The 14,390-nt window shown below is 42.5% G+C and overlaps 1 protein-coding gene across 2 annotated transcripts in view; it reads right to left on the bottom strand.

Moving 5' to 3' along the window:
• TRPC5 (transient receptor potential cation channel, subfamily C, member 5) overlaps window positions 1-14,390 on the bottom strand; it is a 296,609-nt gene that overhangs the window by 77,021 nt on the left and 205,198 nt on the right. For both annotated transcript variants that reach the window (XM_012644764.1, XM_012644773.1), the window contains one exon: window positions 559-895. In XM_012644764.1, the coding sequence (XP_012500218.1) occupies window positions 559-895 (337 nt within the window). The remainder of the gene's footprint in view (window positions 1-558; window positions 896-14,390) is intronic.

A 14,390-nucleotide genomic window follows, 5' to 3' on the forward strand; every position in this document is an offset into this window, starting at 1 on the left:
GGAGGGTTCAACACAACCTAATTATGCCTGAAGACTACTGGTAGGGCTACTTTTACCACGATGTGTGTGAATTTCCCAGGTTTCCCCCCTGATTATGGAGTCAGTGTCCAAATAGGATGTGAACCTTGAGAAAGTACTGGGATCGTGTGAAGTATCCATGAGAGAGCAGCATATCCACGTGCCCCTTGGTTATGGGAAAGACGATTTTGAATAAACTGATCAGTGTTTGCTCTACCTAGCTTCCTTGAGGCCCATTCTGACTGATACTTGGCTTTCCCTCTAACCCAATTGACCCACAGCTTCTCTGTCCTTCAAGATGTTAGGTTAGCAGAAGCGAGCCCTGGGTATACTGCGAATCTCACTATGGACCATGCATTATTGAGTGACCAGGGCCTGGGAAGGAAGGGACCACATTTCTCAGACTTCCAACAAAGGACTACCCCACTGCATAGTGGGGAGGTGCCCTAGTTCAGAGCCAGTTTGATTGCCTGTTCTAGTAGTTTCTTTAGACAGGACCAGCAGGCAGTCTGGCCATAGCTCCTGGTTCCTTCGACTCACCTAGAACCCAAGGCAGTATCATCCATTCCACGACAGTTGGGGGAGGCCCCTGTACATGGAGGTCTGTCCTGACAATGTGCTGAGAAGCCAGGAGAAGCATGAAGAGGAAGGTCAAATAGGATGCTGTGTGGCAGATAAACTTGATAAAGGGCTTCTTGATGAATAGCCCAAGGTTGCTCCTTGGTGAGATCAGATAGGCTATAGACAGCATGGGAAACAGGAATCCAATGGTCATGCAGGTCAGAAGCTTGACTACCCAGTGTTTCCGCCGCCATCCAGGGAAGCCATCGTACCACAGGGTGGCAAGCAACTGTTGGCAGTTGGGCTGAGCAACAAACTGGGAAAAGAAGAGAACAAGTTAGGCATGTGGAATGTCCAGGAGGAAGTCTATCTTCATAATACCTCTTCTAGCTTACAGTTAGCTCTGGCAAGGGGCTGTATGGTCAGTCCCCAGAAGAGGCCTGTTTTCCAGGCTCCCATGAATGTATTTTTTTTTTTTGTTTTGAGACAGAGTCTCACTCTGTTGCCTGGGCTAGAGTGCTGTGTCATCAGCCTAGCTCACAGCAACCTCAAACTCCTGGCCTCAAGCGATCCTCCTGCCTCAGCCTCCCAAGTAGCTGGGATTACAGGAGCACACCACCATGGCCAGCTAGTTTTTTCTATTTTTAGTGAAAGGCAGAAATTGATAGTAGGAGAATGTACTTTGTTTTGTGTGGAACAGAAACCGTTTTAGATTAGAAAAATGTGTTCTCTTTGATTCTAAGTAATGCCGTTTGCTTCTGTAACCGCGCTTGCTTTTAGTTGTTAGTCAAATATAGCTAATCAGAATGAAAAACAGGGCAGGAGTGACTCCATGACAGGCCGAACTTCCTAGAGTAGGCCTAAATTTCAGTTTCCCCGAAACCAAAACGCGGACCAAAACTGGCGCTGGCGCGAAAGTTGAAAATCCCGAGGCTTGGAGCCAACCAATCAGGGGTCAAAACAATCAGCCACTTTCAAAGGAACCAATGGACTAAGGGGGGAGGGGGGATGGTGTGCCCAGCGTGTCATGCGGAACCTGCGTGTCGTGTGCCACCGGTGTGTTGTGTGCAAAAGGAAGTATAAAAGCTTCACTTTTACCCCAGGGCAGGGTCCTGGTTCATAGAGGAGGCCACTGCGTTGGTGCTCTGGGACTTGGACCCTAGCTCGAGCTAGCCAATAAACTCCTTTGCCATTTACAGCCTCGGTGACTCCGCCTCTCTGTTCCTGGAGCTGAGGGGAACCGGTTCTAACATTAGTAGAGATGGGGTCTCACTCTTGCTCAGGCTGGTCTTGAACTCCTGATCTCAAGCGATCCTCCTGCCTCGGCCTCCCAGAGTGCTAGGATTACACGTGTGAGCCACAGCGCCCGGCCCCATGAATGAATCTAACCCCAGAGACAGTGCTACTTGTCAAGCTATGAGACTAGATTTTTTTTTTAGGTTTCATCATTATTTTCGTATATTAACAACAATCACTCTGTTCAGTTTGTGCCCTGGTATGCCTTCTTCCCCCTCCCATCCTGTTAGAGCAGTGAATCCCCAAACCTGGCTCTACATCAGAATCATCCAGGGAACATTAAAAAGTTCAGAACCCCAGGTCCCACCACAGACTGACTAAATGAGACTCTCGGGGTGGGGAGTGGGGGCATAGAGCCTGGGCAGCTGTTTTACAAATTCTCCTGGGAATTTACATGCCTCTTAGCAGAAAATCATGGGGATATTTCATTTCAAATTGATGTACATCTACTCACTCCCTTAGACTATGTGAGGTCATCATCATTGTGCACTCTGTTTGGGCAAACACAAACTGGCAGGGAATAAGCCCCATGCCTGTGGCTATGGTTTGAAATGGAAATAAGTCCCCTTTTTGATTTTGTCTTTTTTCCCTCTTTTGTTTTCAGTACCTCTTGATTAGCCTGTAATGAATCAGGTTGCTACTTTGTCATCTATTTAACACCCTCTCTAGTCTAGACATGCAAAAAAGGAAAAAATCTTGGGGGGCCAACATTACAATATTGTATACCAACCCAGATGGGATTTACTTAAAGGCAATCTACAAAGCGTTAGTGATTAATAGTTAAGGAATCATCAGCATTGCAAGTCACCCTCCAGCTGTTACTTCCTAGTAAGTGACTCAATAGGGAGCTTAATTGTCAACCATGATTTTAAATACTGCCCACATTTCCCTACCCCAGCTTCCCATGGGACAGGTTAAATAGAGCAGCACCATACAGCTTACTAGTACAAAGGAAATAAACCTCTTCCATCATTTACGCAATGCCCAAGGTAAACTAGCCCAACTTTACTGTTAATATACCTGTGAAGGTCACTAGTTTCCCGTAACAATTACTCTTCTCCTCTTTGGGCACACAGATGGACTACATCTCCCAGTCTCCTTTGCAGTGAGGTGTGGCTACGTGACTAAGTTCTCACTGATGGAATGTGAAGAAAAATGATGTGTGGGAGGTGGCTGACGCCTGTAATCCTAGCACTGTGGGAGGCAGAGGCGGAAGGATCGCTTGAGGTCAGAAGTTCAAGACCAGCCTGAGCAAGAGCAAGACCCCATCTCTACTAAAAAATAGAAAAAATTAGCTGGATACGGTGGAGCCGGGCCTGTAGTCTGAGCTACTTGGGAGGCTGAGGCAGGAGGATCGCCTGAGCCCAGGAGTTTGAGGTTACAGTGAGCTAGGCTGCTGCCAAGGTACCCTAGCCCAGGCAACAGAGTGAGATGCTGTCTCAAAAAAAAAAACAAAAACAAAAACAAACAAACAAACAAAAAAACATGTGTTTTTATAGGCCTGGTCTATAGAGGTCTCCCATGTGTGCTCCTCCATGTTCTTTCCCTTTTCAGGCTGACTGGAATTTAATAACCCAGGGTGACCATGTCCCTCAATTAACCATGTGAAGAAAACTATCCTGCTGACCAAGAATACAAGAGTACATGACTGAGAAAGTTCTATCGTGTTTGAGCCATTATATATTTTGGGATCTAGCCTATCCTAAAGCAGTTTACTATTCCAAAACTACCAAAAATAAGCTCTAAAATGTTTTCATCCTGTGATTTCATTTCCTCCAAAGATGTTCACGATCCCCATTTATGTCCTCCTATTTCCTTTCCACACATTCATAGACAAAAAGACAAAATCCTGTAGTCCCTTTCCACTCTTCTTGCCATTACAGCTTATGCCAAAGGCATAAAGTCCAAGAAAATACAGAAAAGTTTATTATTTTTTTTAAAAACTTTATTGTATATAGTTAAGGTGTAAAATATGTTTTTTTAATTTTTTTTCAAATTTTTAATGTTTTATTTCAGCAAATTATGGGGGTACAAATGTTTAGGTTACATATATTGCCTTTGCCCCACCCAAGTCAGAGCTACAACGTGTCCATCCCCCAGATGGTGCGCACCGCACCCATTAGGTGTGAATGTACCCATCCCCTCCTCGCCCTCCCACCTGCCTGACACCCGACGAATGTTACTACTATATGTGGACATAAGTGTTGATCAATTAGTACCAATTCGATGGTGATAGAAAAATTAAAAGTAAAGCAAGACTTTTGGATGCAGTGGAAAAACCACTGGGATCTCACGGTCTAGCAAGGGAGTCAAATGTATAAAAAGATCTTTATACCACTGAATAGTACAGGGCAGTGAAAAAGATATGAACAAGGCATAATGCAAACATAAAGGAGGGGCAAATCTGGACTTCTCAGCGAAGGCTTCCTGGAGGAGGCGATACCTGAGTGGAACATTAAAAGACGTGCAGCAGTTGGCTAGGTGCAGGGAAGGAGAAGGCGCCAAAGCAGAGGGGATAACATGACTACAGGCACAGAGGTCAAAAAGAACATGCCTTGCGTGGGGAACTAGAGCAGTCTAAGGTGGCTGCAGCTTGAACTTCAGGGCTGAGAATGGCAACAGACCAGGCCGGAGAGGTAAGCAGCGGTTAGCGTAGAACAAAATGATCGTCTTTAGGCACTATAAATAGTACGGACTCATTTTCAGAGCGATGGGAAGCCATGAGCAGTATCTTTTTGTGTGTGAGTGTGTTTGTGTGTAAGTGAGTGTGAGTGTGTGTGTGTATGTGTAGAGCAGTAGAACAGAGTGGTTACCACTGTAGATTCTGAGGCTAGCTAACATTGGCTCAACTCTCGGCTTTGTCACTTACTAGCTGTGTAACTGAACAAGTTACTTTACTTCTCCGTTCTTCATTGCCTTTATCTAAAGAATGCGGATGTTAACATCTACCTTATAGGGTTGGTGTGAGGATTAAAATCAGTTTACTACATATGTAGCGCTTAGAACTATGCCTCGCACATAGTAAGGGCATATTAAATCTTCGCTGCATATATTATTATGCATGGGACAGAATTAGATTGAGATGTTAGAAAGATCCTTCTGGTTATTGAGTGGAAGATGGATCGAGGGCAGAGGATGGGCAAAACTAGAAGCAGAACGATCAGTTAGAAAGCTGTTGTCAATCTTGAACAAAATGACAGTGACTTAGACTAAGGAAATGGAGGTGAAAATGGAGAGACACGGTCAGAGTTGAAATGCAGTGAGGGGTAGAATTGGCAGGATGTGGTGATGGATGCGGAGTATAGTAATAGATGGGGTGTGAAGGGAAAGGGGACGGAGGCTTCTAATTCAGGTGAATTGGTGATAATAGTGCCATTAATGAGAGAGGATAGGTTTATGGAGGGTCATGCATTTTTAGATCTATTGAATTAGATTTGTCTGTGGTACATTTAAATGGAGATATGTGGATTGATGTACTGATGTTATTCAGCAGGGGTCAGCAATCTTTTTCTGTAAAGGGCCAGAGAGTAAGTATTTTAGGCTTTGCAGGCCATACCGTTGCTGTTGCAACTAGTCAACTCAGCTGTTGCAGTGCAAACTCAGCCATAAACAATATGCACATGGATGGGCTTGGCTACGTGCCAAGAAAACTTTATTTACAAAAAAATAGGCAGCGGATTGCCCTGTTCTATGGTATTACTCCTTGCTGCCAGAACCAAAAGGATATTTGAAGCCCTCAGCAATGGTCTTTATGACCTCCTGGGATGTCCCCTTGTGTATCTCCAAGGACTGCAGCCTCAGAAATCACCTTCCTCTAAGGCAGAAATGCAAAAGTGAAGTTTCTTGCAATAGTGGAAATACCATCCAACCTTTATCTTTAATGCCTCTGCTCTGATTTTCGATTTGGCTCAAGATGGGCAATTTTAAAGTAGGACAGGATTTTATCTTCTGCTTTTATATCTGACACAAGTAGTGTAAGGTGGTGTGGATTCTGGCAGAACAAGCTGTAATTAGAATATGATAAAGGAAATTTTTATTAAGCCATTATGTAGTATCTAACCTAAAAACATCTGTGAGCTTTGAAACCACAATCGATTCCTGCTTGTATATTAAAGTTCAAATCTGATAGTTTATTTAATCAATTTCTTGTTGATTCTAAGAATGCCTCAGAAAGAGGAATTGTAGGAAAAACTGCAGAGTGTGCGTGCGCTGGATGCCTGATTGCACTAAAAGCCAAACTGTACAGAGCCTAGATCAGTAGTTTTTAATTTTGATGAAGTCCAATTTATGTTTTTATTGTTGTTTCTTGTGCTATTGTCCTATCTAAAAAACCATTGCCCAATCTAAGGTCACAAAGATTTACACCTATGTTTTCTTCTCGGAGTTTGATAGCTTTAGCTCTTATGCTCAGGTCATTGATTCATTTTGGATTAATTTTTGCATATTGTGTGAGATAGGGGTCCAATTTCATTCATTTGCATGTGGATATGTACTTGTCCTAGCAAATATTTTTTGAAAAGGCTATTTTCCAATTAAAATTGTTTTGGTATTCTTGTTTTGAAAATCAATTAACCGTAAATGTAAGAGTTTATTTCTGAACTCTTAATTTTTTCATTTTCATTTTTTAGAGATAGGGTCTCACTCTGTGGCTCAGGCTGGAGTGCAGCAGCATGATCATGGCTCGTTATAACCTCAAACTCCTGGGCTCAAGTGATCCTCCTGCCTCAGCCTCCTAAGTAGCTAGGACTGCAGCACATGCCCCAACTAATTTTTAAAATTTTTTTGTAGAGACGGGAATCTTGCTATGCTGCCCAGTCTGGTCTCGAACTCCTGGTGATCCTCCTGTCTTTGCCTCCCAAAGTGGTGGGATTACAGGCATGAGCCACAAGGCCCAGCCTGGACTCTGAATTCTATTCCATTTATCAATGTCTCTTTTTATGGCAGTACCACACTGTCTTGATTATAGTAGTTTTGTAGTGAGTTTTGAAATCAGGAACCGTAAGTCTTTCAAATTTGTTCTTCTTTTTCAAAATAGGTTTGGCTATCCTGCCTCCATTGCATTTTCATATGAATTTTACAATTAGTTTATCAATTTATGTAAAAAAGAACCCTGGGGCTTTGATAAGGATTTCATTGAATTTGTAGAATAATTGGGGGAATGTTGCCATTTTAACAATATTAAGTCTTCTAATTCATGAACAAGGCCTGTCTTTCCATTTATTTAGATCTTCTTTAGTTTCTTTGAACAATGTTTTGTAGTTTTTTCAGTGCACGAGTCTTACACCTCCTTTGTTAAATTTATTCCTTAGCATTTCATTTGTTTGGATGCTATTGTAAATTGAAATATTTTCTTGGGTGGGCGCGGTGGCTCACGCCTATAATCCTAGCACTCTGGGAGGCTGAGGCAGGAGGATCGTTCAAGGTCAGGAGTTTGAGACCAGCCTGAGCAAGAGTGAGACCCCCGTCTCTACCAAAAATAGAAAGAAATTAATCAGACAACTAAAAATATATAAAAAAAATTAGCTGGGCATGGTGGCGCATGCCTGTAGTCCCAGCTACTCGGGAGGCTGACACAGAAGGATCGCTTGAGCCCAGGAGTTTGAGGTTGCTGTGAGCTAGGCTGACGCCATGGCACTCTAGCCCAGGCAATAGAGTGAGACTCTGTCTCAAAAAACAAAAAAAAAGAAATATTTTCTTAATTTCATTTTTGGATTTTTCATTGCTAGTGTATAGAAACTGCTAAAAGACAAAATTACAGCAAATTCGGTTATAGATCTAATTGGCTCTTATTCAGGATTCATGAATTGGGGCAGCCTCCATTCTACAAAGTAGAATGAGAGCTCCCATTGGGCAATTGCAGAACAGTGGGTTTCCTAAGGTGGGAACAAGGAAACAAAACAATAGGAAAAAAGCTGATTGGTTAGTATTAGGTTACTTCATCTTACTTTTTTGGGTTAAGATTAAAGCAGAGTCATCTTCCTTATTATGCGTACTCAGGTAGGCTGGAATCTCTTATTTTCAGGAAAAACTGGTCTGTTTTGCGATCTATATGCTTTCTTAAAAGTTTCAGTTTAATTATGTGGCATTTAGCGTGACCCCATTCTGGTTTGGTCTGGTCTGTTGGGGAGCTCTGGTCTGTACAGGAGCTCAGTGCAAAGCAATGGCCTTCTGTAATTGTTATTTAACTAAACACAATTGACTTTGTATATTTATTAGCCCTAATAGTTTTTTTCTTGATTCCTTAGGATTTTCTCTGTATAAGATGATGTCGTCAGTGAATAGAGATAGTTTAAATTCTTCCTTTCCAAACTGGAGGCCTATTATTTCTTTTTCTTACCTAACTGACCTGGTAGGATCTCCAGTACAATGATGGATACAAGTGGTGAGAGTGGACATCCCTGTCTTGTTCCTGATCTTAGGGGAAAAGCTATCAGTACTTCTCTATTAAGTGTGATGTTAGCTATGGGTTTTTCATAGATGACCTTTATCAGGTTGAGGAAGTTCTCTTTAATTCCCAGTTTTCTGAGTGTTTTTATCACGAAAGCTTGTTGGATTTTTGTCAGATGCTTTTTTGTATCAACTGAACTGATAGGATGCGGGTTTTTTTCTCTTCTTTCAATTAATGTAAAATATTACATTGATTGATTGTGTTATGCTGAATCACCTTCACATTCCTGGGATAAATTTCATTGAGTTATGGTGTCTGGTTCTTTTTATATGTCGATGGTTCAGATTGCTTCTGTTTAGCCTATTGTTTGCCCCCATACATTGCCTCAGGCAGCCTTGATGTTAAACAACTGTTGCTGATCTTTTTCAACAAACGCCCCTGGAAAAGGGCTATTGGAACTGACTGATTCAGATCACGTAGAGACAAGCCCTGTGAATGGGGCTTTTTTAGAGTTGCCTGACATGTCATATGGTGACAATTCTCTGGGAATGGGTATTTTTGGGGTGCTGCAAACCCAGTCTGTTCCCCTTCAGTGGGTGCCAGGCTGCTGCTTTTTACAGGTACTGTGATTCTAAGGCCGTTGGTTTTCAATGCTACTGTGGAGCTGGGTAAAGGAAAATGGAAATAGAGCAAGTTAATTACCAGAAAACTTGCTGTTCTTACTGAAATTCAGCTGTTTTACTTCAATAAATGCTCCTCTGTTTGTTGTAAACTTTTGGTTAATTTCCACAGTTGTGAAAAAGTTGATTCTGAAAACTTTTCCAATGTCTTATTGCTTTTTTGGAAGAGTGGATTTTCAGAAGTTCTGACTTTGCCATTCTGAAAGTGCTTCCCCTCATAACTTTTTAACTTTTCATGGGAAGTGATGTTCTATTTGTGTGTGGGTTAGTGTGAATGATAGAGTCCTTGCCCTATTACCCCCCTCAGGGACTTTAAAACAAACAACAACAATGTTTGAGGAATACAGGAGCTTCTTAAAAGCCAGAAGACTGGATGTTGCTCAAGGACTGGGAACTTGTCTTATTCTCCATTATATTCCCAACATTTTGCAAAATGCCCGGTGCAAGGTAGATGCTGAATAAATATTCGTTGAATGGGTGATTAAGTAAATAGATTTGTGCTGGATGAACCTTGGTGGAACACTCTCTCTCTTTTTTTTAATTTCAGCATATTATGGGGGTACAGATGTTTAGGTTATGTATGTTGCCCTTGCCCCCCACCCAAGTCCGAGCTTCAAGCATGTCCATCCCCCGGGTGGTGCGCATCGCACTCTTTGTGTATGCATATACCTGTCCCCCCTCCCCCCTGCCTGACATCCAATAGATGTTATTCTTATATGTGCACTTATAACACTCTCTTTCCAACGTCTTCTTTCCTTGGTGTGTGAAAGAAGTGAAGTCTGGTAGCTAAGACAAGTCTCCTGGCAGTTGTGATTAGGAACTACTCCTAACATAGGCAGATTAACTATCATATATTGAGCTCTTATAATGTGCCAGACACTGTACTGGATTTTCATATGCATCAATCATCTCACAGCAACTCTAAAGGCAGATATTATTATTATACCCATTTTACAGATGCTGTGTCACATTTCTTGGTAAGTGGTGGAGGCAGGACTGGAGCCCTAGCTTGGATGATTCTATAGACCAAGCTCTTAAACATTGCATTCTCTGACAATCCATGTTTGGTATGATCTGAGGCATGCAGAAAGCTGAATTTTCCAGTATGTTCCCATTGGCCTTGCCATGGTGACTGAAATGCCCACATCATTTACTGCTTTGGGTTAAGGCATTGAAGTTATATTCATGTTTGCAGGAAGTAGTAATACATGAACTATTAACTACCCTTACCAGTTTAGACTAAGTATATCATATTATCCAGTTAAGGGACCTGCCTGCCACCAAAGCCCAGAAGCAATGGGCCCCGCCCTCGTTCTAGCCTTCTGAGTGGCAGCTAGGAAAGGTGGGAAGAGCAAGGTATAGCTAAGGACTTGAGGGATGTACTGAAAAAATCTTAGCTCCTTGATTCAGTCCCAGGCCAGATCTATATGGAACCCATCTTCTCAATCTGTCCAAATCTTTTTTTCTCAAATGTGCTAGGGCCCTCACTGCAGTTGTTGGGGTTTTTTCCACTGCAATGCTTCAGTTCTCCAATACTCCCAGACAAGGGCTGAACAGTATTGTATTTTTTCCTTACTACATACGACTTTTAGAAAAGCCCTGCCTTTCTTTCTTTCCTTTGACATAAAGGTGTGTTTTCAATGGCTTGATAGCTCTTTGCCCTTCCTATGAATAATTCTTGATAGGAATAATGTCAGGTTCTACTGGAAAGAGCCCACTCCTCTCCCAGAAAACTAACAAAATAGTTTTGATTTTACCTCAGCAGAGTTCTGACTTCATTCATTCAGTGAAGAGATTTACCTCCCTATCCCCTCACGAGTCTACTATTTTTTTTTTTTTTTTGACACAGGGTCTTGCTCTGTTGCCCGGGCTAGAGTGCCGTGGCGTCAGCCTAGCTCACAGCAACCTCAAACTCCTGGGCTCAAGCAATCCTCCTGCCTCAGCCTCCCGAGTAGCTGGGACTACAGGCATGCACCACCATGTCCGGCTAATTTTTCTTTTTCTATTTTTAGTTGCCCAGCTAATTTTTTCTATCTTTAGTAGAGATGGGGTCTGGTCTCGAACTCCTGACCTCAAGTGATCCTCCCACTTTGGCCTCCCAGAGTGCTAGGATTATAGGCGTGAGCCACCAAGCCCAGCCTCACCAGTCTATTATATGTGACTTTTGTTCCTATAGCTGTCTAAATAATCAGTCAGCTTTAATGCCCAATTCACATGCTCAACCCAAGGCAGACAGAATTTGATTTGCTCACATCAAGGAAAATGCAAGATCAACATTATTCAATTTAGGCCTTTAAACAAGCATTTTGGAGTACCTGCTTGGTGCCCAGGTCTGTGTTGCATGTTGGGGAAGGTCACAAGAGAGACCACCAGTGATTCTGGCCTGTGGGATCTCCTTGGAAGGAAGACCAGTCTAAGTCATGTGAAACAAGTAATAGGACAATAATCTTTGTGTTCAGATGCCTGCATAAGCGGTACAGATGGTAAACGTATCAGGTTCCCAGATGGTTGGCACTCACAGACCAGTTAAGGCCATTTCCCTCCAAATCTGGGGAGATTATTTTGCCAAGTAAGGATATGAAAAAAGCCCATGTCCCTTTGATCTCCTGTTACCACCATTTTATACAAGAATGGAAGAATAAAAGGCAGTAGTTCAATCTGGATCCATTTAGTTTTAGGAAAAGGTCACTACTTTGTCCTGAGGCACCATACTTTGGGAACTTAGGGCATTCAGAGATGAAAAAAATCATCAGGCACTAAAGTCCTAAGGAAAGGCTACAGAGAATCATAAAATCAGAGTAGGTCACTTCCTTCTGGAAGCCTTCCTGATTGCTCCAGCCAGAGATGACCTCACCCTCCTCCTTGAGCTCAGACCGCTTTGCTTCTTCCTTGGGGTACCTCTCAGAGCCTGCCTTATGTCATACTTACTTCTATGTAGAACCCATGATTCAGCCTTCTTATTAGACAGTAAGCCTCAGAGGGGGAGGAACATTTCTGTGTGTGTTATTCCATACCCCAGAGGGCTTTGCAGGCATTTACTGTATTTGTTAAAGTGATAAAATTCTCCTCTTTCCCTCCCTGCTAAAATTCAGACTTGGATGTTCACCTGCCCAGTGGGCATTTCCCCTTGGCTATTCAAAACACATTTCAAACACATAACACACAGAACTCTTTTCCTCCAAACTCCTCTCCACACCTTGCAATCTGTGTGCCCTTAAGGCATTACTCTAGTAATAGTCATAATAGTCACAGATAAAATATACACAGAACTATCTGTGTTTTAGATACTTTTAAAAGCACTTCAAATATATTAACAAACCTAGGAGGCTGGTACTATTTTTATACCCATTTTACAGATGAGAAAACTGAGGCTCAGAGAGATTAGTAATAATAACAACAGTTAACATTTGAGTGCCTACTGAGTGTCAAACACTATAGTAAGTGCTCATTTAAGAATAGTGAGCTAGGAATAGACTTCTCTGGTTATTGAGTCCCCACTCCCTGAGGAGGTGATGGAAAATGAGGGAAAGTAGGGGTGGGCTCTTGAGAAGTAGGCCAGGCTGTGAGGCAGAGAAAAAAAGCAAACACCAGTGAGCTTCCAGTGGTTCCATTGGGAATGGACAATGGTCAGAGGAGAAAAATCTTTCTTAGCCTGCTCAGTTCACCCTGTTCCCTGCCATGGAGGCTGTCAGCAAGAAAAAAATTAGATCAGGATAATAAGTCAGTCTCACATTGAGTCATATAACTGCTTATTTTCAGATGATTTTAAATTGTTGAGTGTGTACAAAAGGTGCAATAGGTGAGACAGGAAGAAAGGTCACCTTGACTCATGTTTAACATTTAGAGGTTTGTAAAGTACTGCAGACAGGCCTGTGATTCTCAGAATTGGCAATGAGTTATCTTTGTGTGTTTCCTAAAAGAAATCAGTTGACTTCAAGCTGGGAGACTTACAGCTGTAAGCACTTCTTCCTTTAGTTCATTTGGAGGAGGAGAAAATTTGAAAGGTGAGAATGAGTCGTTACCCATCCCAGGGGAGAAGGTGAGGATCAGGAAGAAACAGCGGTTAGTGGCTGTGGCAAGATCTGGGGTAAGGGCCTTTCTGGGTAGTTTGGAAAAGTGTGCTGATCTTTCAAGAACTGCCTCCTACTCCCTCAGTGAATGGCTGCACGTTTAAATGGGTCCAACTTTCATTGCATCAGATGTCAGTTCTTCAAAAAATAGTCTGATCATAAAGTGTATATACAAGAAGCCAACCCTGCAGAAATGACCCGAGATAAAATGAATTTTGTTTGTTTTGTAGTTGCCAATCAAGCTGGGCTCTAAAGAGGAGCAAATGCTCAAGAAGGAAATCGGCAATGCAAAATTTCCTGAAGAGGGACAAATGTTCAAATACCTTCTTCCCCTCATCATTGAGGTGAGCTTGCTGAGCCATGTTTTCATTAAGCAGTACAGCTTGTTGTTGTTGTTGTAACCATTGTAGCGGACATTTGAGATCGAGAAATAAGTTTGGGGAAGGCATTTAGGTCCAGATTGTGATTGGAAGAGGCCCCTATGCTTTACATGTAGTCTCTTGTCTAGCATAATTTGATATTTATGTACTCAGATCACTAATTCATGGTGAATTTTATGAAAAAAAAGGAGATAGGTTCTTACCTAGGGATTACTGAGACATTTCGTACTAACCTGGCTCTGTTGTTGCAATTAGCTAGCAGATTTAGTTCCTGAGCTGGGCTGCCAGTATCAATGGCAACACAGGTAGGTGCTGACTCACAACATAAGTCAACTGGAAACCATGCCTCTAATTTCAAACTAGAGCTAAATTTCACAAGTTTGAACTAAGTGGAGGAAGGTGAGGCTAGATGCTGGAAACTGTTTTAGAACACATCTTTTTTAAAAAAATATAATTTTCCTTTGCAAGTGTATACAGCAGCGGGATTAGCTAAATGGGGTTTCCTGGCAGATGTTATAATTCTGTGTTGGTGGTGATGGGCTGGCTGTAAAAGGACTAGTGCCGCTGAATTAAGTCTAATGCAATAGCTTATTCTAGCCATGAGATGGCAGCAGAGGGTGATGGGCGCTCACTTCCTGCTCCAAAGAGGGGGCGTCCTGGAAGTAAAGGGGAGCTTGTGTTGGAAAGCTTCTCACCAGGGAGAGAGCAAGTAACACAGCGTGTCAGAACAATTGAAAAGGAGAGTCTGGAAACGTACTAAAGCCAAGAGAGAAGTCATACAAGGTATGGTCAGGTCCGCTAGAGTTGCAGTCCTGGTTTAAATCAGGAAGTCGCGGCCCGGCGCGGTGGCTCACGCCTGTGATCCTAGCACTCTGGGAGACCGAGGCGGGTGGATCGCACAAGGTCAGGAGTTTGAGACCAGCCTGAGCAAGAGTGAGACCCTGTCTCTACTAAAAATAGAAAGAAATTAGCTGGACAACTAAAAATATATATATAG

This window comes from Propithecus coquereli, unplaced genomic scaffold (assembly GCF_000956105.1).
Source record: "Propithecus coquereli isolate 6110/MARCELLA unplaced genomic scaffold, Pcoq_1.0 Scaffold104, whole genome shotgun sequence".
Classification (NCBI taxonomy): Eukaryota; Metazoa; Chordata; class Mammalia; order Primates; family Indriidae; genus Propithecus; species Propithecus coquereli.